The sequence below is a fragment of the Rhinoderma darwinii genome, chromosome 1 (genome assembly GCF_050947455.1).
Source record: "Rhinoderma darwinii isolate aRhiDar2 chromosome 1, aRhiDar2.hap1, whole genome shotgun sequence".
Classification (NCBI taxonomy): Eukaryota; Metazoa; Chordata; class Amphibia; order Anura; family Rhinodermatidae; genus Rhinoderma; species Rhinoderma darwinii.
This window is the reverse complement of record NC_134687.1, coordinates 234,763,292-234,790,847: the sequence shown is the minus strand read 5'-3', so window position 1 is coordinate 234,790,847 and position 27,556 is coordinate 234,763,292. Positions and strand designations below refer to the sequence as shown.

The following is a 27,556-nucleotide window of genomic DNA, read 5'->3' as shown; positions in this document are numbered from 1 at the left end:
GCGTCGCATCCAGTAAGAACGATGACGTCACGACAACGCGATCTGACTCTATCGTTCCTAGCCTGTCAAAGGCCATCCAGTTCTCAATCGGATAGTATCGTATAAGTGCACCCTAGTGGTCAAATAGAGTATGTACCTGTAGACCAAAAAAAAACAACCCTTTGAGTTTCTTCCCGACGGATAACCAGTTTCTGTTTCTTAACCTCAATATTCAGAACTCAAAAAATGGTTGCATCCACTCCTCGCCTTCATTAGGTGACATAAAAAAAAGGATGTGTGCAGCGTGCTGTGGCAAATTTTTGACATGCCCCTTTTTGAGTAGACACATGGTTTCCACGTAACACATACCCCATAACAATATGCCAGCCTCTGGTGGCCCCATAACAGTGTGCTTTACATAAAATGCTAATTTCTCCCCACATTACGCCACGCCTCTAATGCCCCCCAATGCCTGTCCATACACACTCATTTTAGCCCACATAGTATAATGTCCCCATAGTAGCCCCCATAGAGTGTAATGCCTGCATAGTGGTCCCCACACAGTATCATGTCCCTATAGTGCCTCCCCACAATATCATGCCCCTATAGTGCACCCCACACAGTATAATGCCCCAATAATACCTTCCCATATAGTATAAGGCCCCCAGTGCCTCTCCACAGAGTATAATGCCCCCATAGTGGCCCCCCACAGAGTATCCCACTGTCCCGGGCGGCCAGGGGTATGTTCCGCTGTCAACTGTATGCATCCTCAGGATGCACATACAGTTGAACCCAATTTTGAAGCACGTAACCATCAGTTCCCTGCTTCAGAATTAGTTCAGAGCGGATGAGCAAAGTAAGCTCATCCGCTCACCGAGGACTCCCCAGACACAGCGCTACTTTAAGCGCTGTGCTCAGGGAAGACCTTGACATCACTGTCCATATATGGACAGTGATGTCAGTGGCTAGTCCTTGAGCGGAATCCCCAATGCCGATTATCTGGCCGGGGATCCTGCTCCTAGAGGAAACCCTGGTGGTCACTGTCCATATATGGACATTGACGTCAGGGGCTCCTCCGGGAGCGGAATCCCCGGCCAGAGCAGGCAATGGGAATTTCCCTCAAGGAATTCATTTATGGGTGTTGTGACCATTTAGACCCCACAGTTGTTCCACAGAACTTATTTGAATTGGGCTGTGAATTAAAAAAAAAACAAAAACATTTTCCAATAATATGTAGTTTTTGCTCAAAATTTCTTATTTTTCCAAGGAATAAAATACCACGTTTTGTTGCCCAATTTCTTCTGAATGCGGCAATACCCCATTTGTGGTGATAAACTGCCATTTTGGTCCGTGGGAGAGCTCTGAAGGGAACGAGCGTTATGTGCTCTTTGGAGTCCAGATTTTGCTGGATTGGTTTTCGGGTGCCATGTCGCATTTGCAGAGCCCCAGAGGTATCAAAGCAATGGAAACCCACCAGAAGTGATCCCATATTGGAAACTAAACCCCTCAAGGAATTCATTTATGGGTGTTGTGACCATTTAGACCCCACAGTTGTTCCACAGAACTTATTTGAATTGGGCTGTGAATTAAAAAAACTAAATATTTTCCAATAATGTAGTTTTTGCTCAAAATTTCTTATTTTTACAAGGAATAAAGTACCACATTTTGTTGCCCAATTTCTCCTGAGTGTGGCAATACCCCATTTGTGGTGATAAACTGCAGTTTGGGCCCGTGGGAGTGCTCAGAAGGGAAGGAGCACAGTGGCGGATTATCATATGGGCGGTTCGGGCGGCCGCCCGGGGCCCGAGGCTCCCAGGGGGCCCATGGCAGCCCGAACCGCACATAGTCTTATAAAACTCTTCAGCACGCTAGCGCTGCTAACTGCCGCTACGGAGATGTGGAGAAGGAGCAGGGAATTGGCCGGGATAGGTAGCAGGCGTTAAGCACGTCTGCTAGTGCTTAGGACACGCCTCTCTAACACTGCGGGTGCCGCCATTGAGTAACAGAACAGCGACGGACGGCTGTTCTGTTACTCCAAAGCTGGAAGAGAAGAGCCGGGCGGGCGGTCACTGTCGCTGAGGTTAGTACTGGCTGCCGGTTTATCCTCCTGCCCAACTAACATTAACTGGTTCCCGACCGCTGGCTGTATTTTTACGGCCAGCGGTCAGGGTCCTTAAAACCCGAGCCATAGACTTTTTACGGCTCGGGTTTTAACTTGCTGCCCACGCGATCAGGCAGCTGAATGTCGGGTCTCCGGCTGTCAGTGACTGCCGGGGACCCTGAGGAGAGGATAGAAGCAGCTTTCGCTGCTTCTGTCTTCTTCTCCGATGTCTTTTTACACAGCGCTCAATGAACACTGTGTACAGAAATAGAGGCAGCAGCCGTGCCACTGTCTCTATTCCTCCCGGTGTTCATGTCATGACTGGTCACATGATCGCCGGGTGCCGTTACTGACAGACTGCTGCTGGGTCTTACTAGACCCAGCACAGCCCTATTAGTGACAATCGTCACTATGAGAGGGCTGATTTCGCCTGTAACTGGGGCTGCTGTGCAGCCCCAGTTACAGTGGAATAACATGGTGTAAAAGAAAGAAAAAAAATATCTAAAGTTCCCCAAAGGTCTTTTTTGACCTTTGAGGGACAGACCATAGTAATAAAAAAATAGTAAAGTAAAGTGCAAAAAAAATATTAAATAATAAATACACATAAAATACCCACCCCAAAAAAAAACGTTCCAACACGCCAATCATTGTTGTAACGCTAGCGCTGACTCAATTACCCTAATATAGACATGTAATATATCAAAATTTACGGTAAACAATGACGATTACAAATAAAAGGTCTACTTTAGGGTAAAACTATGTTATTACCAAAAAAAATAGCTGAAACGTAAAAAAGCTTATTTTTCTACTATTATTTTCAAACTTTATGAATAGAAATTCAAAAATTTATTATTTGTGTCACACGTGTAAATTGTGTGCTTAGACACAAGTATTATGTATACAGCAAAATGTGTTCTCTTGCACAGGCAGAGCGTGTGAGCTTGTCAAGAACAAAATAAAAGTATACTTTTATTAGTCATTTTATTAGTACTACGGTAGTAGAAGCAATAAACTTGCTACCTAAAACTACCTTTTGTTTTGTTTTTATAGAACAATTCCCTGACACTAACAAACCCTAATACTAGCTGAGATGCTGCAGATAACTAAGTATCTAAACTTTTTTTTTAATATATATATATATTTTTATATATATATATATTTTTTTTTATAGAACAAGTGGACTTCCCTGACACTAAACCTAACTAGGAAAAGGGTTGCTAACACTAAACCTAACTAGATTTTATGTGAACTTCCCTGACACTAAACCTAACTATGGTGACGGGTCCCTGACACTAAACCTATCTAGATTATTCCGAGCTTTCCTGACGCTAACAACTGATTTTATGTGAACTTCCCTGACGCTATATCTAACTACAGTGATAGATCCCTAATGCTAAACCTAACTACAGTGATGGATTCCTGACGCTAAATTCCCTGACGCTATACCTAACTACGCTCTATGACGGTTCCCTGACACTAACTAACCCTAATACTAAACTATCTTCTGACTTTCTAAACTGACTTTTTTTTTTTATTATTATATTCTATAAAGAAAATTTTAAAAAAATAATAATCCCCAGGGACCAAAATGTGTCCCTGAAGACTCAAAAGTGGTCAGTGATAGAGATCACTGACCAAAAACGTGGGTGACAAGGGGAACACAAGAAGAACACAAGGGGAACACAAGGACAGGAGTGGGAAGTGGAAGTGTATAGAAGGTGGGAAAAGTTTTGAAACTACTGCTAGAATGTTTTTTTTTCTAAACTAAACGGCACTGCCTCACGCCACAACCTCTCTCAACGACTATCAAACTCCAACAGAGAGCAGGTGCGGCAGGATCTGATGTCAGAGCAGGAAATTATGTATACGATTGCTGCTATTGGTCCATCATCGCTAACTAACCAATAGCAGCGATCGCGGAGGCGGCACCACTACGATTGGTCCCTGCACACTGAGCTGTGATAGCCTGCTGTCGGAAATAGCAGGCATCACAGCTCGATGAAATGGCGGGGGAAAATGGCGATGCAATTTCCCCTGGACATGCTATTCCGGCGCTGATCGTGAACTATGCACTTAGCGCTACGGAATAGTACGTCGCTGAGCGCGAAGGGGTTAAGAACTACTATGAGAAAAATGTCTTGTTTTATATAAAAGAGAAGCAACTCTGTTTAGGTCACAAACTGTGCCTGTACAAGGTGGCAGGGTCGGCCTTAGGGGTGCACAACCTTTTTGGAGTGCACAGGGCGCTGCTCCCTCCCAGCATGTAGGGGGCGCCACTGGGCTCTGCCTTTGCTCTATCCTTTGTTCTTGGTTACACACACAGAGGAAATAAGAGCAGAAGGCAGCAAGAGAAGAGGAGGAAGCTCAGCCCACAGCCCGTCCCTGCAAGAAGCCTGTCAGCAAGGAGAGATGGTAAGTGCCTATGTGTGTGTATATGTGTCTGTATTTGTATGTGTCTATGTATGTGTCTGTTATGTGTGCCTGTGTTTCTATATATGTGTTTGCATGTGTATATATGTCTCTTTGTTAGTGTGTATATGTTTCTGTGTGTGTGTGTATGTGTGTATATGCCTCTCTGTGTGTTTATATGTGCCTGTGTGGGTATAGTTATCAGAGTTTGTTATCTGTTGTGTCACATAGGACTGCAGGTAACACTACTAAATTATCTGTACTCAGAGAGTTATCACTGTGTGTTATCTGTGGTGTTACATAGGACTGCAGGTAACAACATCTACTACATTATCTGTACTCAGAGAGTTATCACTGTGTGTTATCTGTGGTTTTACATAGGACTGCAGGTAACACTACTACATTATCTGTACTCAGAGAGTTATCACAGTGTGCTATCTGTGGTGTTACATAGGACTGCAGGTAACAACATCTACTACATTATCTGTACTCAGAGAGTTATCACTGTGTGTTATCTGTGGTGTTACATAGGACTGCAGGTAACACTACTACATTATCTGTACTCAGAGAGTTATCACAGTGTGCTATCTGTGGTGTTACATAGGACTGCATGTAACAACATTACTACATTATCTGTACTCAGAGGGTTATCACTGTGTGTTATCTGTGGTGTTACACAGTACTGCAGGTAATACCTACTACATTATCTGTAATCAGAGAGTTATCACTCTTATCTGTGGTGTTACATAGGGCTGCAGGTAACATCTACATCTACTACATGATCTGTACTCAGAGAGTTATCCCTGTGTGTTATATGTGGTATTACATAGGACTGCAGGTAACATCTACTACATTACCTGTACTCAGAGAGTTATCACTATGTGTATTGTCTGTGGTTTTACGTAGTACTGCATTTAACACTACTACATTATCTGTACTCAGAGAGTTATCACTATGTGTATTGTCTGTGGTTTTACGTAGGACTACAGGAACATCTACTACATTATCTGTACTCAGAGAGTTATTACTGTGTTATTTATGGTGTTACATAGGACTGCAGGTAACATCTACTGCATTATCTGTGTGCCTGGGTATATAAGGGTCTGTATGTGAATGTGTCTTTGTGCTTGTATATATGTTCCTTTTATGTATTTGTATCTGTTCCTGTCTGTATTTATGAGCGTGTGCATATGTGTCTGTATGTCTATATATTTACCTTTATGTATGTATATATTACAGAATGTGTGTGTGTGTGTGTGTGTGTGTGTGTGTGTGTGTGTGTGCCTCTAGGCCTTCCAAGGACTAGCAGTCCCTGATGATTTCTTTGAGTCATCTAGCTAGTGAGGCTTTGCTGGCTTTTTTCCCCTTATTTGGCCCCTGAAATTGGAGAAACAGCCCTTCGGATTGTCTAAAGGGGGCCGTTATTTCTAGATAGGCAAGTAGGGACCTCCTTACATCTAAGCATTGAGAATCAATAGGGGTATTAGAGGCTGAGTCTACTGATAGGACCGGCAAAAGTATCTTTTGATTTAAAGAGGCTCTGTCACCAGATTTTGCAACCCCTATCTGCTATTGCAGCAGATAAGCGCTGCAATGTAGATAACAGTAACGTTTTTATTTTTAAAAAACGAGCATTTTTGGCCAAGTTATGACCATTTTTGTATTTATGCAAATGAGGCTTGCAAAAGTACAACTGGGCGTGTTGAAAAGTAAAAGTACAACTGGGCGTGTATTATGTGCGTACATCGGGGCGTTTTTACTTCTTTTACTAGCTGGGCGTTCTGACGAGAAGTATCATCCACTTCTCTTCAGAACGCCCAGCTTCTGGCAGATCACGCTGTGACGTCACTTCCCCAGGTCCTGCATCGTGTCAGACGAGCGAGGACACATCGGCACCAGAGGCTACAGTTGATTCTGCAGCAGCATCGGCGTTCGACTTACCTGCAAACGCCGATGCTGCTGCAGAATCATCTGTAGCCTCTGGTGCCGATGTGTCCTCGCTCGTCTGACACGATGCAGGACCTGGGGAAGTGACGTCACAGCGTGATCTGCCAGAAGCTGGGCGTTCTGAAGAGAAGTGGATGATACTTCTCGTCAGAACGCCCAGCTAGTAAAAGAAGTAAAAACGCCCCGATGTACGCACATAATACACGCCCAGTTGTACTTTTACTTTTCAACACGCCCAGTTGTACTTTTGCAAGCCTCATTTGCATAAATACAAAAATGGTCATAACTTGGCCAAAAATGCTCGTTTTTTAAAAATAAAAACGTTACTGTAATCTACATTGCAGCGCCTATCTGCTGCAATAGCAGATAGGGGTTGCAAAATCTGGTGACAGAGCCTCTTTAAGTTGGAGCTGGATGGTACCTTTGGTAAGAAACCTGGCATTGTTCTAAGGATAACACACTCGGGTAAGATCCTAAGATAAGGCTCTTTACAGGACAGAGCTTGCAACTCGCCAACTCGCCTTGCGGAGGTAATAGCTATCAAGAATAGGGTTTTATATGAGAGAAGCTTAAGGCTTATATACTATGAAGCGGCTCAAATGGGGCACGGCTGACGTGCTTCAAAACAATGGGCAATTCCCAAGTGGGCAGAGGATTGTGATAGTATGGCCTTAATTTTTTGAACTGGTTTCAGGAATCTGGTTATCAGTGGATGGTTGGAGAGCCTCCCCTCTGAATTGGCATTAATGGCCGTCAAATGCACTTTTAATGTATTGGGCTTGAGGCCTTTCTGGCATCCCTCCTTGCAGAAACTGCAATACTGTGGACACTGTATTTGGTGACCTGTCCTTGTCCTGACACCATTTTGAAAATATAAGCCATATTCGAGAATATATTTTCGTCGTACTGTTTTTCCTGGATACTAATAGCGTATTAACTACTTCATCAGAGAAGCCCTTATTTTTTAGAGACTGTCGTTCAGTTTCCATGTTGTTAACTGTAACCTGTCTAACGTGGGATGAAACCAATCCTCCTGTAGCATCTGGACGTAATGGGAGTTTCCAGAAGTTGCCGTTCGAGAGTTTCAACACAAGCGGAAACCATGCCCTTCTGGGTCAATGAGGAATGATCGCTATGGCCTTCACTTTCTCGTCCCTTATTTTCCTCAACACCCAAGGATATTAGAGGGATGGGGGAAAGACATATATGAAGGTCTTTTGCCAACTCAACGATAGACTGTTTATGGCATATGGGTGATCCGACCTTTTGAGGGAGCAAAACTTCCTTAATTTGGCATTCTTTGCGGTCGCCATGACGTCTAAAGATGGTTTGCCCATCTTCCTGGTGATTTGGTGGAAGACTTCCGGATTCAAGCTCCACTCTCCTGGGTGAATCCGTTTCCTGCTCAGCCAATCCGCTTTCAGAGTCAAAACTCCTCGAATGTGGACTGCGGAGACTGATCTCAGATTGCGTTCTGCCCACCGCATAATCTGAATGCATTCCTTTCTGAAGGAATTGCTTCTGGTGCCCCCCTGCTTGTTTACATAAAACACTGCGGGGAGGTTGTCCGACTGAATTTGTACATCGTGATGATGGAGTACAGCCTGAAAGTGTAATAGGTCTAGTTTGAGCGCCCTGAGCTCTTTCATGTTGGAAGAAAGGCAGTTGTCGTGTTTGGACCATTTCTTTTGCACCCATGATGTTCCCACATGTGCACCCCAGCCTGAGCCTGAAGCATCCGTAGTGAGGAGTATCCGATGAACTGGTTTCAGAGATCTGCCTCGATCGAGATGGTAGGGTACCAGCCACCACTGGAGGTCCCGATTCACATCCGGAGGCACTGATATTAAGGTGTCAAGTGACACTATTCTGTTGTCCCAGCTTTTTAGTATGTTCGATTGCAATATTCGGATGTGTGCCCGTGCCCAGGGTACTGCCTCTGCCTGTTACCCCCGCCCCGAAAATATTTTTGACCCTTAGGGGACTTTTTAGAACAGTTTTGAAAGGTTTTAAATGGCGGCCTCATTGGAGGACGTGGGAAGGAAACCCCTTTTTCATCATTAATTAATTTAAGGATGTCTTCCAGCTGAGGGCCGAAGAGAGAAGAGGGATGGCATGGTAGGGAACAGAAATTCGCTTTCTGAACGGATTTGGGTTCTATTTAAAGAGGCTCTGTCACCAGATTTTGCAACCCCTATCTGCTATTGCAGCAGATAGGCGCTGCAATGTAGATTACAGTAACGTTTTTATTTTTAAAAAACGAGCATTTTTGGCCAAGTTATGACCATTTTCGTATTTATGCAAATGAGGCTTGCAAAAGTACAACTGGGCGTGTTGAAAAGTAAAAGTACAACTGGGCGTGTATTATGTGCGTACATCGGGGCGTGTTTACTACTTTTACTAGCTGGGCATTGTGTAAAGAAGTATCATCCACTTCTCTTCACAACGCCCAGCTTCTGGCAGTGCAGACACAGCCGTGTTCTCCAGAGATCACGCTGTGTCGTCACTCACAGGTCCTGCATCGTGTCAGACGAGCGAGGACACATCGGCATCAGAGGCTACAGATGATTCTGCAGCAGCATCGGCGTTTGCAGGTAAGTCGATGTAGCTACTTACCTGCAAATGCTGATGCTGCTGCAGAATCAACTGTAGCCTCTGGTGCCGACACGATGCAGGACCTGTGAGTGACGTCACAGATCTGCACTGCCAGAAGCTGGGCGTTCTGAAGAGAAGTGGATGATACTTCTCATCAGAACGCCCAGCTAGTAAAAGTAGTAAACACGCCCCGATGTACGCACATAATACACACCCAGTTGTACTTTTACTTTTCAACACGCCCAGTTGTACTTTTGCAAGCCTCATTTGCATAAATACGAAAATGGTCATAACTTGGCCAAAAATGCTCGTTTTTTAAAAATAAAAACGTTACTGTAATCTACATTGCATCGCCTATCTGCTGCAATAACAGATAGGGGTTGCAAAATCTGGTGACAGAGCCTCTTTAAGGTTACTTGGGACCTCCTAATTGTTTAATTGATTACTGCTGAGTAATATGTAAGAGTGTGTGTGTGTGTGTGTGTGTGTGTGTGTGTGTGTGTGTGTGTGTGTGTGTGTGTGTGTGTGTGTGTGTGTGTGTGTGTGTGTGTGTGTGTGCCTCTAGGCCTTCCAAGGACTAGCAGTCCCTGATGATTTCTTTGAGTCATCTAGCTAGTGAGGCTTTGCTGGCTTTTTTCCCCTTATTTGGCCCCTGAAATTGGAGAAACAGCCCTTCGGATTGTCTAAAGGGGGCCGTTATTTCTAGATAGGCAAGTAGGGACCTCCTTACATCTAAGCATTGAGAATCAATAGGGGTATTAGAGGCTGAGTCTACTGATAGGACCGGCAAAAGTATCTTTTGATTTAAAGAGGCTCTGTCACCAGATTTTGCAACCCCTATCTGCTATTGCAGCAGATAAGCGCTGCAATGTAGATAACAGTAACGTTTTTATTTTTAAAAAACGAGCATTTTTGGCCAAGTTATGACCATTTTTGTATTTATGCAAATGAGGCTTGCAAAAGTACAACTGGGCGTGTTGAAAAGTAAAAGTACAACTGGGCGTGTATTATGTGCGTACATCGGGGCGTTTTTACTTCTTTTACTAGCTGGGCGTTCTGACGAGAAGTATCATCCACTTCTCTTCAGAACGCCCAGCTTCTGGCAGATCATGCTGTGACGTCACTTCCCCAGGTCCTGCATCGTGTCAGACGAGCGAGGACACATCGGCACCAGAGGCTACAGTTGATTCTGCAGCAGCATCAGCGTTTGCAGGTAAGTAGCTACATCGACGGGGAGGACTAATCAGTCTCTACAACAATATTTATGGTGTTTTATCTCTGACTGTCAACATGATTGGGTCTCATTCATTCCCCTCTGATGCTTCCAGGTATAATAATTTCCTCTATTGATTGTGATTTAGTCTCCAAAAATTGCGGCTGATCAAGGTTCAGCTCCCGGGAACCTTCCTGAGAACAAGCTGTTTGTTCCCCTGCAACTCCGGCTAAGGGTACTTAGGGAAAGTCATGACTCTGCACTATCTGGCCATCCAGGCATCCTGGGTACCAAGCACCTCATTGCCAGAAACTACTGGTGGCCTGGGTTGCTTAAAGACGTTAAGGCCTACGTCGCCGCTTGTGAGGTTTGTGCTAGGTCCAAGACTCCCAGGTCCCGACCAGCGGGCTTACTATGTTCTTTGCCCATTCCCCAGAGACCTTGGATCCATATCTCCATGGATTTTATCACCGATTTGCCTCCATCTCAAGGCAAGTCGGTGGTGTGGGTTGTAGTAGACCGCTTCAGTAAGATGTGCAACTTTGTTCCCCTCAAGAAAGTACCCAATGCTAAGACGTTAGCTACCTTGTTTGTCAAACACATCCTGCGTCTCCATGGGGTTCCTGTCACTATTGTTTCTGACAGAGGGGTACAATTTGTTTCATTGTTTTGGAGAGCCTTCTGTAAAAAGTTGGAGATTGATCTGTCCTTCTCCTCGGCTTTCCATCCTGAAACTAATGGCCAAACGGGGAGGACTAATCAGTCTCTACAACAATATTTAAGGTGTTTTATCTCTGACTGTCAACATGATTGGGTCTCATTCATTCCCCTTGCCGAATTTTCCCTTAATAACCGGGTTAGTAACTCGTCAGGGGTCTCCCCCTTTTTCTGTAATTTTGGGTTTAATCCACGGTTCTCCTCCGTTTCACCTGGTAGTTCCAACAATCCCGAGGTAGATGTCGTTCATCAGGACCTGTGCACAGTCTGGGACCAGGTTCAGAAGAACCTAGAGGCGTCCCAGAGCATACAAAAGACTCAAGCAGATAGAAGACGTTCTTCTAACCCCTTGTTTGTGGTCGGGGATCTGGTGTGGCTATCTTCTAAAAATTTGCACCTTAAAGTCCCGTCCAAGAAGTTTGCTGAAGTTTCCCTTTTATAGGGCCGTACAAGGTCATTGAAGTCCTTAACCCTGTCTCCTTCCGACTGGAGTTGCCCCCGTATTTTCGAGTGCACGATGTCTTTCATGCCTCCCTCCTTAAATGCTGCTCCCCGTCCTTGGCTCCCTCGAGGAAACCTCCGGTTCCTGTTCTCACCCCTGAGGGTGTAGAATTCGAGGTGGCCAAGATTGTGGACAGCAGGATGATCCAAGGCTCCCTCCAGTACCTGGTCCCTTGGAGGAAATACGGGCCTGAGGAGAGGACTTGGGTACCCGCCCGGGATGTTCACGCTGGGGTATTGCTCAGGAGGTTCCACCTTCGTTTCCCCAATAAACCAGGTCCACCTAGAAAGAGTTCGGTAGCCCCTCATAAAAGGGGGGGGGGGGTACTGTAAAGGATTTGCCAGACACAGCTTGTGTGTCGACGCCCGTGGGCAATCAGTCTGCACCTGCTCCTATGTCTGTGAGACTGACTCCATCTTCCACCACTCAGGATGGCAGGCTTAGGAGCGGGAGAGCCTATCACAGCCTGGCCAGACGGAGCTAGCTCCCGCCCACTGTCTATTTATAACTGCCTTTCCTGTTCCTCCTTTGCCTGTGATTCTTCTATGCTTGTTTCCTGGCTTGCTGCTGCTGCTTGTACTACTCATCATCTGCTTGTTATTGACCTTGGCTTTCTGACCACTCTCTTGCTCAGCGTTTTTGTACCTCGTTCTCTCCTGGTTTGGCTCGTTCACTACTCTTGTTGCTCACGGTGTCTCCGTGGGCAGCTGCCCCGTTTTCCCTAGCTTCTGTGTACCCTTGTCTGTTTGTCTGTCGCCCAGTTGTACCCCGTCGCTTAGGACGGGTCGTTGCAAGTAGGCAGGGACTGAGTGGCGGGTAGATTAGGGCTCACCTGTCTGTCTCCCTACCTTGTCATTACACTGCAACTGTACGTCCTGGTGCGGGAAGCAAGCCCTCTACGGGACGTACAGTTTCGGCGCAGCGCGTGAAGAGGTTAATAGACAACTGGGCGTTTTTTTACTTTTTACCAACTGGGTGTTGTAAACAGAAGTGTATGATGCTGACCAATCAGCGTCATACACTTCTCATCGTTCCAGCCCAGCTTCAGTCACTGCACACACAGCGTGATCTTGCGAGATCACGCTGTGCTGTCATTCACAGCGAGATCACGCTGTGCTTTGTGAGTAAGTCCCACAGAAACTTTACCAAAGTGTCGCGAGTGTGAATAGACATTGCATCCCGGCTGGAGGCAATGTCTATTCACTCTCAAGACACTTCGGTAAAGTTAATGTGTGAGTAAGTGACAACACAGCATGATCTCACGAGATCACGCTGTGCTGTTATTCACAGCGAGATCACGCTGTATGTGCAGTGAAGGAAGCTGGGCTGGAACAATGAGAAGTGTATGACGCTTATTGGTCACTGATTGGTCAGCGTCGTACACTCCTCTGTACAACGCCCAGTTGGTAAAAAGTAAAAGAAATGCCCAGTTGTCTATTAAGAAAGTAAATAGCATAAATCTAAAATTGTTCATAACTTGCTCAAAATTGATTGTTTTCCAAATTAAAACCACTGCTGTTCTCTACATTACAGCGCCGATCAGATTATGTAGGAGATAGGGCACTTCTAATCTGGTGACAGAGCTTCTTTAAGATACAGCAGATTTAAAGACTTGCACCATGAGGTGGCGTAAAGAAGAGAAGTGTGTCTAACATGCCTTCTGCAGAAATGTAGCATAGCAAGCAATTTGTGCCATTCTTGCTGTCTCATTAATCGATGCATCCCACAACAGTATTGATAAATTTCCCTTAATATCTTGTGGAATTGAAACAGTGGGGTAGATTTATAAATCTATTGATACTAGTTTTATGCTGTAAGTACATTTAAAAAATATGGTGTTCGGTCCAAACGCCATATATGAATGTGTTGTAAAAATTGGGAAGGGGTTCAGAGTTATTTAAATTAAATCTGTCAGCAGGAGGCATTAAATAACGGGGGCACTAAATCTCGGTCATGCAACTTGACATTTTTCTAACTCAAGAAGTGTTGAAAAACAATGTCCGGTGTGACCCGGCATTGTTTTTTTTCCCTACGACAGATTAATTAACAAGGTGCCAGCTGTCTTGGAGGAGAGACTGGCATACCGTTTATACGGTATGCCAGTAATAATAAATCTCTCCCAGTGTTTTCTGATTAGAATTCCATCATGATTAGCAAGAAAGTATCCAAAAGTATAATTTAGGGTATTCATGGCTTTCTATGGGGTAAATGTCCCTTTGGCATGTTTGACAGGTAAACAGCTGGATTCTTTTTTTTGTGCTGAATTGAATAATGTAGGCTGCTATCTTATTGATTACAGGAAAAAACACATGTATACAGGAATAAAGACATGTACACCACATTATATGTTATTTACAGACATGAATGGCAGACGTATTCAACTGCATGCCCCACAATCCCATTTGTTTTTTGTACACAGGATAGTGTACATATTTTTCTTGCCAAAGAAAAACGAAAAAACCAAAATGTAATTGTATCACTAATATGTGTTTTGAAAGGGGCCTAGCGGAACGGACGCAAACGGAAACCCAAAAAATACCATTGAAATCAATGGAATTGCAAACGGAAACTATACTCTCCGTTTGTCTTTCCTTTCATCTGCTCCTCTGACGGAACAGATGAACAGGCAGCTCAAACGGAAGGCAAACACTGATGTGAACAGGCCCTAACAACATGGACATATATACAGAACCATAACATAGTTAATGGCGACTTGGTACTATACATGCATAGTTTACTTGGATAGCTTAACAAATCTATGTAACATCCGGGCTGCACTGAAAAAATAGTACAGGCTTATTTACATGGTGCAGTCACATCGTGGTTTATTGCCGCGATTATCTCAAAATGAAGTGTTTTCTGCAAAATTGGGTCAATACTCCCCCCCCCCCTCTCTTTTGGTGTGTTTTCTGACCTCCTTTTTGTGCCTGTCTAGTCTAATTCTTTTCCCTGACTTGACACTTGTCACTATAGGGCTGCTGCATTTATTGTTCAGGCACTTGCACTTTACTGTATTTATTCATATATTTTTTTCTATAAGAGGTTTTTAGTACTTGTGTGGGGATCCTTGTATCATGGGTTTGTCGTTCCATTTTATATTCTGTATTTTATCTTGTATCTAATAAGATGTTATATTTTGCATTATACTGGTTATCTTGCCCATATTTTGTGATAGGAATATCCCACAATAGACAACTAAGCAAAGATCTAATAATACGGTTCAGAAATTGAAGGAGAGAAAGTCCCGATATGGTCCCAGACTACTAAATAAACTGTTGAACTAAGATCATGTGGGGCTAGGATTATCCACAAAGTCTGTCCAGATTTTCCAGCGAGAGACAAAGCCAGAGCATTGGTTGTTCCATGAAGCCAACATTTTTTCCATGAGCCAATATTGGCGCACCTTAGCTATGAGATCCTGTATTATAAGGGGGGTTGAGGATTTCCATGATGTTGCGATCAGAAGTCTGGCTGCCATTAGAATATGGTATGTCGTACTTTTCTGGAATCAGAATTGTTGTAGTAGAGTCCAGCAGGAGATTTATATTCGAGATACCGCTTCCCAATTTCGGAAAGATACATCCGGGAGAAGAGATGATAAGTATCGAAGCGGTAAATGTTTTAGCGCTTTACATTCCCCATGTTGTGAATTCTTAGTTAAGAACTGCCATGTCGCTAAAGAGGCTGGGATCGTAGATGAGCGCTTTAACGGGCATATGGGTCGTTGGTCTTTTGGTCCGAGTAGAGAGATTAGAGGGGCACCGGCTACATCTCTTTCTATAGCAACCCATCTGAGATCCAGGTTGTTGTTCCACCAGTGTTTTAGTTGAGCGTATGGTAGGAACGTAGTATTTTCTGATGTCTGGAACCCCCATTCCTTTATCTGACCATGGGTGCACCATAGACGCGATACGTATCCTAGGCTTCAAATTGGGTCAATACGTTAAACAAGCTCAGTGACTTTAAACTTGGCACTGTCATGGGATGCCACCATTCCACCCCACAAATATTTTTTTTTCCAGTTTCCCAGTACATTATATGGTATAATAAATGGTGCCGTGAAAAACAACAACTCGGTCCATGAAAAACAAGCAATCATGCGGCTATATCGACCGGAAAAAAAACTTATGGCTTTTGGAAGCTGGGGAGGAAAAAGCGAAAATTTAAATCCTAAAAATGGATGCGGAGGGAAGGGGTTAAAGGGAAATTCCCAGGTGAAACATTTATGGCATATCCATTGGATGTTTGATAAATGTGTGATAGATGCAGGTCTTCAGAAAGGGGGGTCCACTCGACACCTTTCCGACCTGGTGAGGTGGCTGCTGCATCCAGGTGTAGAATGAATGGAGAGGGGGCCGCTGGAACCCCATCCACATGTAGTGGAAATAATATGCATGATAAAAATGAGCGTGCTTTGCAAATCCGCAGCATGCTTATTATGTTGCGGAAATGTCTCCGATTTTCACCGCGGGTTTCACTCCTTCAATGTTAAAGGGTGAAATCTGCTGTGAATTCAGAGCAATCCACATGTAACACATTTCGACGTGTGGACGTACCCTTAGGGTGTATTTAGACCTATCAGTCATTTTCCGTTTTTTTTTTTTTGCTGCTTCTACTGGGAAATCAGAAGGGAGCATAAGGGTATGTTCACACTGCGTTTTTTAGTCATGGAAAAAAAAATCTTTATGTTTTTTTAAGCACATTTTGAAATGCACTCTTTTTTTGACGTTTTTTTTTAATTTAGCAAATGTAACGCTCCAAATGTATGGCGTGTTTTTTTTCCTGCCTCCCATTGATTTCAATGCAGGTTACAACCCCTCCAAAATAGGGCATGATGTTTTTTTCTTTGCACAAAAACTGCTCGGAAGCGATGAAATAGCGATTACGGACACGTATTTACACAGTTTATCATCTCAATATATATTAATATGTATCGTTTGGTCGCCTATTTAACACTGTCACACATCTGCTATCAATAAACGATTCATGTTTATAAACCACAATGTCAGAACGACCAACAATTATTTTTCTGTGCGTATAAACGATTATTTGTACGCTCAAGGAGCGTTCTATCGCTAGTCGTTCAGTCGCTACACCTATTCACAGTAAGCGATTATCGTGCGGTGGAATCTGTTGGTGTAAATAGGGCTCATGTGGAGAACATGACTGGAGGTCATAGACGAACTGTAACATAAAAACTGGCGCTAAAGTGGAGTAGTTGCTAATAGTAACCAATCCAATCCCAGTTCTCATTGGTGCAATGTATAAGGTGCGACCTGATTGGCGTTTTTCCTTGAACTACATTTTATAAATCTTCCCAAATATTCATGACTGAAACTTTCCATAGCCGAGCACGTGGTAGTTTGCCCAGTCCGTCCCCCTGATAACCCCGCCCTCATGGGGCTGGCGCGACGTCACCGCCTCTTTAAATAGCGGCCAAGTGCAGGGAGGTGAAGCGCACTGAGGCGGACCACTTGTTCGGTGAGTGAAGGGCGGGCTGAGGGGCACGGGGTCACCTGTGCGGCCGCTCCGTTTGTTGCCTCTGGGTGGAGAAGGTTTTTCCCGTGTCTCTGTCATGGCGGTGGATATAGCGTTGTGTTCGGTTTTCTGTGTAGCGGCGCCTTTGCTTTGATGTCTTGCGTTCACTTTCTGCGTGTTCTTGCTCTCTGTCCTCAGGTTAAATACCAGCTGCAAATCTCCTGGCATCATGTCAACAAACGGAACGGAACCCTCTGCCCAGGTGGATGAGACTCCCGAGCAACAGGTGACATGTGGTGACTGGACTTTGACGTTCTATTATCTCCGCTGGCAGCTACTAGCGATCTGTTCTGTGCCGATAACCGCGTGCCCTTTGCGTCTTAGGGCTATGTAAGACTGTGGTGTGTACATTAGGTCATTGATGGAGAACCGGTTACTCTGAATCGTGCTCTGCCTTCTTATTCCTTCTGGAAATGTGACTAATGTGGCAGCTGCTGTTCACCTTGTCGGTGGGGCAGTGATTTTACACACACCCTATTGGCAAGGGGAATGAGACCACCCAGTTTACTTATTCATCCACCTCCAGGAGTTCAAAGAAAATCTTCAGGGGGGGGGGGGGATAAAATTACTTACTGATCTGAGGAGAGGGGTCCTCTGTGTCACTGCAAGACTCCACATTCCAGTATCTCTTGCATGAACTGCCCCCCCCCCCCCCTCAGAGCATGAAGATCCATTGGAAACAAGTGTTGGTGAGATGCCCCTCTTGCAACTATTCGGACCCCTGTTTTAATATAACTCTCTGGTTACGGTTAAGGACTGTCCAGTTTAGGTCCCTTTCCAGATATTGGGGTGATCTGTGTCCTCTGTTCAGAATCCCTGTCTGTTGGACACCGTGGTCTAGGGGTCTCTTGCTATGGGTTCTACATTAGACAACCCACTGATAGATGCTGTATAATGCTTAGTTTTCCCTTTGGCACTGCAGGCACATTTAACGCTTCTACTCAGATTACTGTATTTCTGGGGGTGCCCACACGTGGACATTCTATGATCCGCTTATTGTCAAGGACCCTTCTAACAAGTGGGGTCGTCTGCAGTGGCCATTCCCTCTAATAAAATAAGTGAGATGCGTTCTAGGGAATGGTTGTTTCCCCTTTAGTCAGAAGTGTTCACGATCTACTTGTCTACAGCAGAATGTGGTGGGACGTGTTACACATCTACCTCTTGTCAGCTCTGCATGCAGTGTGGTGAGTGCGGCCTACAATTCTACTAAGGATAGTCACCCGTACATCCGCAACGTTTGTGATGTTGCTGAGAAAGGAGCAAAGACCTTAACTGATGCTGCAGTAACTGGATCAAAGCCTCTTCTAAGCCGACTGGAGCCGCAAAGTGAGTATATTTAACGATACCTTCTGTTTATGCCCTTCTAGCAAACCTTTTATTTATTTTTTCCCTTCCTGTTAAGGGTACGTTCACACGGCCTATTTTCGGCCCTCTTTTGGGCCAAAAAACGGCTGAAAAAATCTGCCCATTGATTTTCAATGGGAAAACTGCGTTTTGTTCTGACGGAGCGTATTTCGTGGCGTTTTTACGCGTAAAAAAAAAAAACAAACCTGCTGCGAAAAAGTGCAGGACACTTCTTGGGACGTTTTTGGAGCAGTTTTCCATAGACTCTATTGAAAAAAGCTCCAAAAACGGCTGTAAAAAAAAACGCTGCGAAAAATGTTGCCAAAATCATGAGTGGCACAAAAAACGACGAAATCAGGAGCTGTTTTCTATTGAAAACTGCTCCATGTTTTCAGATGTTTCTGGTCACTGCGTGTGAACATACCTTAAGTGTGTGCCTGATCTGAAGGGCTATGGACCCCTTTTGCACAAATTTTATTTTTTTTAAACTTGCTCCCTAGATGTAAAATGAAGCAACTCTTAAAGAGGCTCTGTCACCAGATTTTCAAACCCCTATCTCGTATTGCAGCAGATCGGCGCTGCAATGTAGATAAGAGTAACGTGTTTTTTTTTTTTTCAAAAACGAGCATTTTTGGCCAAGTTATGACCATTTTTATATTTATGCAAATGAGCCTTTCTTAAGTACAACTGGGCGTGTTTAAAGTTATGTCCAAGTGGGCGTGTATTGTGTGTGTACATATGGGCGTTTTTACTTCTATTCACAACGCCCAGCTAGTAAAAGTGTATGATGCTGACGAATCAGCATCATCCACTTCTCTTCGTTAACACCCAGCTTCTGGCAGTGCAGACACACAGCGTGTTCTCGAGAGATCACGCTGTGACATCACTTCCTGTATCGTGTCGGACGAGCGCGGACACATCGGCACCAGGCGACAGAGGCTACATCGACTTACCTGCAAATGCTGATGCAGAATCAACTGTAGCCTCTGGTGCCGATGTGTCCTCGCTCGTCCGACACGATGCAGGACCTGGGGCAGGAAGTGACATCACAGCGTGATCTCTCGAACACGCTGTGTCTGTGCACTGCCAGAAGCTGGGTGGTAACGAAGAGAAGTGGATGATGCTGATTCAGCATCATACACTTCTATTCACAACGCCCAGCTAGTAAAAAGTAAAAACGCCCATATGTACACACACAATACACGCCCACTTGGACATAACTTTAAACACGCCCAGTTGTACTTAAGAAAGGCTCATTTGCATAAATATAAAAATGGTCATAACTTGGCCAAAAATGCTCGTTTTTGAAAAAAAAACATGTTACTGTAATCTACATTGCAGCGCCGATCTGCTGCAATACGAGAAGGGTTTGAAAATCTGGTGACAGAGCCTCTTTAAATAGCCTTCATTGAAATTGTTCTACTGTTTTGCTGCTGTAGGGTAACTCTTTCACCTAGCTGGTTGTCCTGCAAATTCTGGCGTAAATCCAACAGTAACTACTCCTGACTGGGTCTCCTCTGACACTCCCTGTCAGTCAAAACTTATTTTTAGCCTTGGAGAGAAGCCAGTAGGGGGAGAATGTGCATGGCAGATCATAGTAAGGGAGGAAAGCATCAATGTTCAGGAAGCGCAGATCTGTCAGTGACGATAGGGAGGGGGTATCCCTGCTCAGTGTAAATAAATTGGAGCGAACCCACAACAGTGCAGGGAGAGTGGGGCAGGAAATCAAACTTCACGTGTTTGGATAAGGGACAAGAGATTTCTTTATGGGCTGTAGAAGGGATAGCCGCACAGGCATGAAGCTGTGCTAATACATGAGAACTAGTTAAGACCGTGGCATCCTGGCGCCACAGAACTCTCATCCAGCGTGTGTTAGGGTATATTCACACGTCTTAACAAATTACATCTGAAATGACAGAGCTGTTTTCATGTGAAAACAGCTCCTGAATTTCAGAAGTTTTTGCAAGTACTCACGTTTTTTGCGGTGTCCATTACGGACATAATTGGAGCTGTTTTTTTTTTCAATGGAGGCAATGAAAAACTGCTCCAAAGAAGGGACATGCACTTTGACGCGGGCGTCTTTTTACGTGCCGTCTTTTGACAGCGACGCGTAAAATTTCACCTCGTCTGAACAGAACATCGTAAAACCCGTTGCAAGCAATGGGCAGATGTTTGCAGGCGTAATGGAGCCATCTTTTCAGGCGTAAAACGCCCAAATTGCGTCTGGAAAAAGGCCGTGTACACACCCTTACTGGGACAGACGTGTTAATGCGAAGTCAAACTAGGATCAGGTTGGAAACCATATCAGGGGGTCTGAATAGGAATGACTACTGTACCCTGATGGCTAAAGGGCTATTCCCATCTTTCAAAGTTATGGCATATTTCTAGGATATGTCATTACTTGATTATGGTGGCTGACCTCTGGGGGCACCACTGATTCTGAGAATGAAGGGGCTGCAGCACTGATTTAGAACTGCATCTCCTTCTACACTTTCCCTACACACGGGTGGCTAGTGCACCTCTGTGCAGGGAAAAACTGATGGTAATACCACTTTAAGTAGATTGTGCAGTGTCGGTCAACAGTTGGCCAAACAATCTCTCCCATAAAGATACTTTCTGTGATCTGCTATGTAGGTATCCTTTTTATATAGAGGGATGCTTGCTTCATTAGGTTTCTCGCAGCCACTTATCTCCTGGAAAGTAAGGATCAGGGCAGGTTGAAACCCCCACATGCCCAATCATTACCCCCTGCAAGAGGCTGAACCGATAGTCTGCCCCTATAGCTGGTGGCAGTATCCACTAACCACAGACCAATTGCTTTAATCCACATTAAATAAAAGCTGTCTCTTACCCAGTCTTACAGCCGATTTAGTGTCATATCCTCCATCAGTTAGTTGGAGTGGAGAACACCTTCAAAGAGAATCACTGGTGGACCTGGCATGCTTCTGCACTGACAGCTGATGAATTTCAACGGACACCATGTTAATCTTAATTTCCCCTTTAGTGACTTTTTTTTTTTTTTTTTCCCCCCCATAAGGCCATGGGATTGTCCTATCAGACAACCCCTTCCTACACCTCCTCTCAGAGTGAAGTTGAGCTTCAGAACCCCATTAATATAAGTAAAATAAAGCCAAAACCTCTGCCTTTCTTCTTAGTTGCAACTGCAAATGAACTTGCCTGCAAAGGTTTAGACAAACTGGAATCAACACTGCCTATACTTCACCAGCCAACTGACAAGGTAAGTGCGAACTGCTCAATTCTCTTATGCCCTCAGGGTTATAGGTTTTCTGTTACAAAGTAACTGCTGAAACCTGGGACCCGCACCATTGCACTTGCTCTATTTACATCAGCATTAATGGGTTAAATTGGGAATAGCTGGTCTCCTGTAACCTCTTCAAGACCGCCATACAGCTCTGTTCCAGCTGTCGAAGCCCTGTCTGGTTGTCATGCATTTAATCTTTGGCAGCCTGGAACAGGATGTGCAGTGCTTTAAAATGATGGGGATACACCCCTCCCTGTAGCTAGCGCCACATGCAAACCAGCCTGTAGATGGCACCTATGGGGAATGGTTCTATCTCTATATGGGTACTAACAGAGGACACTGGTGCTATCTATGTGGGCACCATCTACAAAGCACTGGTGTTCTCAGGGGGTTAGGACAAAAACCCTAACAAAATGCATCTGTTACAGCTGTGAAAAACAAATGGCAGTTAAACGGTCTGACAACCAGGGAATCGCTTCACATTGAGAAACACTGATGCAAAACAGCCATGAAAAACTGACTGATCAGTATTAAAGAGGCTCTGTCACCAGATTCTCAAATCCCTATCTCCTATTGCATGTGATCGGCACTGCAATGTAGATAACAGTAACGTTTTGTTTTTTAAAAACGTTCATTTTTGGCCAAGTTATGAGCTATTTTATTTATATATATATATATATATATATATATATATGCGCAAATGAGCTTTGAAATGGACAATTGGGCGTTTTTACGTGAGACGCTGACCAATCGGTAACCAGTCAGCGTCATACACATCTCCATTGATTTACACAGCAGCGATGTGCAGCCACATAAACAGAGATTAACATTAATCAAGTGTCCTAATGAATACACATGAAATCCAGCCTGGACGTCATGTGTATTCAGAATCCTGACTCTTTTCTTTGAGATTTCCAGCAAGGGAAACAAAATCTCGTTTACCTCCGTAATCTCGTGAGATTATGCGTGGCTTGCTGGAATCTCACAGAAAAGAGTCAGGATTCTGAATACACATGACATCCAGGCTGGATTTCATGTGTATTCATGATCAGGACACTTGATTAACAATAATCTCTGTGTATGCGGCTGCATATCGCTGCTGTGTAAATCAATGGAGATGAGTGTATGATGTGGACTGGTCATTGATTGGTCACCGTCAAACACGTAAACATGCCCAGTTAAAAACACAATACACGCCCAGTTGGACATAACAAAAAAAAAAACACCCAATTGTCCATTTCAAAGCTCATTTGCATATATATATAAAATAGCTCATAACTTGGCCAAAAATGAACGTTTTAAAAAAAAAACGTTACCATTTACATTGCAGCGCCGATCACATGCAATAGGAGATAGGGATTTGAGAATCTGGTGACAGAGCCTCTTTAAACTGCCTTTTATTCACATCGTGTGACTACAGCCTTATAGCACTCTTCACTCTCCCCTCACAAGCGATCCAGACTTGCGGAGAAGACTTTGGGTATGTGCGCACACAAACGTCTGAAAATATGGAGCTGGTTTCAAGGGAAAACCGCTCCTGATTTTCAGACTTTTTTTTTTTTGTCTGGGGTGAGCTCAGCTATGTAGCCTGTTCTGTATGCAGCGGGTGTCATATGTGTATTATACCTGTGACTAACTGGCTGCTAAACAGGGCTTAATAGGAGCCTATAAAAATTACAATATACAGCAATACATTAGTATTGCAGTGTATTATACCAGCAATCTACTGATTTTATTAGTCCCCTGGGGGGACTAATAAAATGTGTTTAAAAAAAATAAATTGAAAAATGTAATAGGTTTTTAGTAGTGTAAAAAAAAAAATCAAACCCCTATATTTTCCTTTAACGGAAAAAATAAACAATTGGTATCACATCCGTAAGAGTCCAAACTATTACAATATACCATTTAACCCGCACAACAAACGCTGTGAAAAAATAACCTCCAGAATCTGTTTTGGTCACTTCATATCCCACGAAAAAGAGTGATCAATAAGTCCCCATGTAGCCCAAAATGGTACCAATAAACTACAGCTCACCCCATCAAGAATAAGCCCTCTTACCACTCAATCGATGGAAAATTAAAAAAAGCTATGCCTCTTGGAAGGTAGGGAGGAAAGAAATGAGAACTAAAATCCAAGAAATGGTGACCGGTAAGGGTTAACTAATATTTAAAGAGATGGGGGGCACTGGCAAATTCAGATGCAGTACTACTTCTGCATGGACTTTTTCCAATGGTGTTTTCATCTAGGGAGTCAGATGATGTGCATGCCCACAGGGTGCTCCTCGATTAGCCCAACACGTTAACTTGAAACTTCCAAAAATTGAGGCACTCACCGTCTGTAGCAATAAACGTCTCTTATTCAAGATCTTGGTGTGTTAGATGTGGAGCAAGCCTACGGCTGTTTCACGTGCACACGCTTTTTAAAGGCCCTTCTTAAACCATACCACCAATTATATAGAAAAACTACTATAGTGCAGTAGTGTGCACAATCTTTCTGAATGACTTGTATTGGTAATTGTGCCTCTAAATACAGCACTTACTATCTATGCTGCCATCTAATCATAACTCTGTTATTGATACAGGAGCCATAGAGAAGACACTGTCCCCTAATGTAATGTGCTAAACTTGCAATGCGCTCGACATAATAACTTCAGCAACAGTGGTCTAGATATGCTAAATGAAACTTTGTCTTTGTTCAGGTTGTGTCTGACACAAAGGAGCTGGTGACTGGAGCTCGTGATACTGTAGTTGGTGCAGTGACAAATACAGTGACTGGTGCCCGTGATACTGTCACAAGTGCAGTGTCTGGTATAATGGGCATGGCAGCTGGTGCAGTACAGGGAAGCATGGACATGACTCGGTCTGTAGTCTCATCAGTGATGGACACGCATGTAGGGCAGTTTGTAACCAGCAGCCTGGATACAGTCTTGGGGAAGTCTGAGGAGTGGGCCGATCACTACCTTCCTATGACAGATGAAGAGCTGTGTGAGTAACTGGAGGTTTTCCCGTGTAACGTACTTGTTCCATTTCTGTTATTTGCTTGCAGTGTAACGTTTGTATGCAGTGTCTGTTAGCAGGGAAATGGGAGACTAGTTTGAGAATTTTCTTTCACCAAAAGGACCCCAGGGCTGTCTGACCATATTTCCTGTTAGGGCATACTTGTGTATGCCCTAACTGCCTGTGTAATCAGTACACAGGATGATTTTTACAATGAACATCAAAATAAAAGGCTCAATACATATTTGGCATTGTGACTAACCACAAACTTATAGCATTTATGATGTGTACACTTTGAAAGAAAGCAGTTCACTTTATTTTCTTAATGTGAGGCACATGGTGTTATGAATTTAGTTCCTCATTAATAGTCATTGACCCCCCCCCCCCCATGTACCTCCACCAGTCACCAGATTATATATCTTCTACATAATCTGATTGGCGATGTAATGTAGAGAAGTGGTTTATATTTTGAAAAACGATCATTTATGATCAATTTTAGATTTTTGCTAATAAGTTTCTTAATGACCAACTGGGCATGTTTTTTTTTTTTTTTTACTTTTGACCTAGTGTTGTACAGAGGAGTGTATGACGCTGACCAATCGGCATCATACACTTCTCATTGGTCCAGCCCACTGTTAGTGTGATTGTGCAGTGAAAGGGGCTGGACCAATGAAGTATATGATGCTGATTGGTCAGCGTCATACACTCCTCTGTACTACGCCCACTTGGTCAGAAGTAAAAACACGCCCAGTTGGTCATTAAACAAATTGGCAAAAATCTAAAATTGCTAAAATCTTTCTACTTAAAAACCTCTACATTACAGCGCCGATCAGATTATGTAGAAGATAGGGCACTTATATTCTGGTGACAGAGCCTCTTTAACCCAATACTGTCCAATATGACAGTGAGAAACATGATGGGGTTCATTTCTATATATGTGAGGTGCATGGAGGTTCAAAATTCATCACACCATCTGCCTCGCATCAGAAAATAGAGCTTTTTGTTTCATTATTGACAAGTATCGTTTTGGTCCCTAATCTCAATACTACACACAGTATTGGTATGTAAGTCCAAATTCTGGTATCTGGACAACCCTGTTACAAACAGGTCTGCTCCAGGCAGCTGTAGTTCTAACAATGCGATATAAACCACCACAATCAAGACTAAGGCTATGGAAAGTATCAGTAGCCCATGCTAATGAATTAGATTGCCGCTCTCCCTCTCGTCACTGCTCACGTTGTAGAGTTGTTGCTATGGGAAAGTCTCCTATTTTACACGAGGTCCTGACTATTGAATGATTTATCCACAGCTCAACTTGCCTCCACTGTAGAGGGGTTTGAAGTAACTCCACTTCAACAACAAAGGGAACAGCAGAGTTACTATGTTCGTTTGGGTTCTTTGTCTTCTCGTCTGCGTCATCGAGCATACCAGCATTCTCTGGGCAAGGTGAGGAGTGCCCAGATCTCCACTGTGGCAACTCTAGCACAGCTTCACCAAACTATTGACCTGGTAGGATTCTGTTCTGTTAGAAGAAAAATCTAAATGTTATACTGTAATATCTTAAAAGATTTATTGACATTTTTTTTGGGTTGCAAAGATGGAAACAGTCAAGCTGAGCGTTCATGGTGGCCAAGAGAAACTGCACCAGCTGTGGCTGGAATGGAGTCGCAAGCAATCGGGAACCACATCTGAAGATGTGGAGACTGAACCTGAACAGGTGATGACTGGAGTTTGAACTGTGTGTGTTAAAATAGCAGTTTCTGTTGCGGTTTGTTGCACTTGTATAGTGGTGTATGGAGTTCAATGGGTAAAACACATGCTAATTATCATGTTTTGGCTGAGCTAGTGGATGGAGCCTAGCGATCACGTCTGCCATACGTTGGGGAGCAGGTTACAGAACACCCTCAAACTGCAGCAACATGGAGGACGTGTGTGGCTGTGAATCCAGCAATGGGTTGGGTAGTACTTGCCAGAAGCTGCAGCCACATCTGTTCCTCTGGCTCTCACCCTGCTCCATCTTCTCCCTCTATGGGCAGCATGATCCTCCAATGAGCTGATGGTCCATCTTGTCTTGAGGAGATGGTAAAAGCAGTAAATTGTGAGTGATGAGGAGCCTAGTAAGTGGAGAGATAATTACGTAGATACATTACGTAGTCTTCGCATTTACTACTGATTTATGCAGAGTTTGCTTACAAGACACAATGGTGACTTTTTTTTATTATTTTGCAGCCTTTGGATTCTCGAGTGTTATCCATGACCCGTATGCTGACCAAGCAAATACAAACTACTTGCTTTAGTCTGGTCTCCGGGGCACAGGGTCTTCCAGCCAACATACAGGACCGAATGCAACAACTCCGGCAAACTGCTCAGGACCTTCATGCTTCCTTCTCCTCTGCTCACTCACTTGGAGATATTTCTGCAGGAATTCTGACACAAAGCAGAGAACGAGCCGCAAAAGTCCATGACCACGTGAATGAGCTTTTAAGCTATGTGGTGGCAAATACTCCCTTGACGTGGCTGGTAGGCCCTTTTGCCCCTCAGCTGGTTGAACATCCAGAAACGCCTGAAGATCCTGAGAGGCGGCAATAAGTAATCTGTTGCCCCAAATGTATGCAATTAATCTTGGTCTGAGGTAGGACTTGTCTTTGTGAGGCTTCTACAGTATGGCTGATCGCTCTGCTTTAGAACTAGTGCTTGGGTATCGACTCCACATTGTTCTTGTACTGTTATGCCAATTTATAAAATTTACTTTGCAGTCATTTTGGATTTGTCTGTAGTTTCTTCTAGTGTGACTGGGCTTATTCTGCAGGTAGGGCTTACACTACCATTGAGCTAGTAACTAAACTCCTCGCAAAGCCTTTCTGAATGGTTCCGTTCACACCACACTTGGATAGTACAGTTGTGGTTTTTAATTGTTAGCGCTTAAATAGTATTTTGGTATACATTAATGGG

The 27,556-nt window shown here is 43.9% G+C and overlaps 1 protein-coding gene across 4 annotated transcripts; it reads left to right on the top strand.

Moving 5' to 3' along the window:
* The first annotated feature begins 33 nt into the window (after positions 1-33).
* On the top strand, positions 34-27,363 carry LOC142759917 (perilipin-3-like). 4 transcript variants are annotated; one of them, XM_075862706.1, is made up of 8 exons: positions 34-128; positions 17,140-17,227; positions 18,129-18,327; positions 21,501-21,583; positions 24,307-24,592; positions 25,914-26,113; positions 26,202-26,321; positions 26,834-27,363. In XM_075862706.1, the coding sequence occupies exons 2-8, from the start codon at positions 17,171-17,173 to the stop codon at positions 27,191-27,193; spliced, it is 1,305 nt and encodes a 434-aa protein (XP_075718821.1). In that variant the 5' UTR covers positions 34-128; positions 17,140-17,170; the 3' UTR covers positions 27,194-27,363. The 4 variants fall into 4 exon arrangements, with proteins under 4 accessions (XP_075718821.1, XP_075718813.1, XP_075718830.1 ...); XM_075862698.1 differs by lacking the exon at positions 34-128 and adding an exon at positions 16,830-16,944; XM_075862715.1 differs by lacking the exon at positions 34-128 and adding an exon at positions 16,831-16,944 and having other exon boundaries at positions 18,132-18,327.
* Positions 27,364-27,556: the final 193 nt, after the last annotated feature.

Excerpts from the sequence above, each read along its gene's own strand:
- LOC142759917 (XM_075862706.1), top strand. The coding sequence starts at position 17,171 with ATGTCAACAAACGGAACGGAACCCTCTGCCCAGGTGGATGAGACTCCC. Across the intron at positions 21,584-24,306 it reads TTCACCAGCCAACTGACAAG|GTTGTGTCTGACACAAAGGA; the intron begins GTAAGTGCGAAC and ends GTCTTTGTTCAG. Across the intron at positions 26,114-26,201 it reads TTCACCAAACTATTGACCTG|ATGGAAACAGTCAAGCTGAG; the intron begins GTAGGATTCTGT and ends TGGGTTGCAAAG.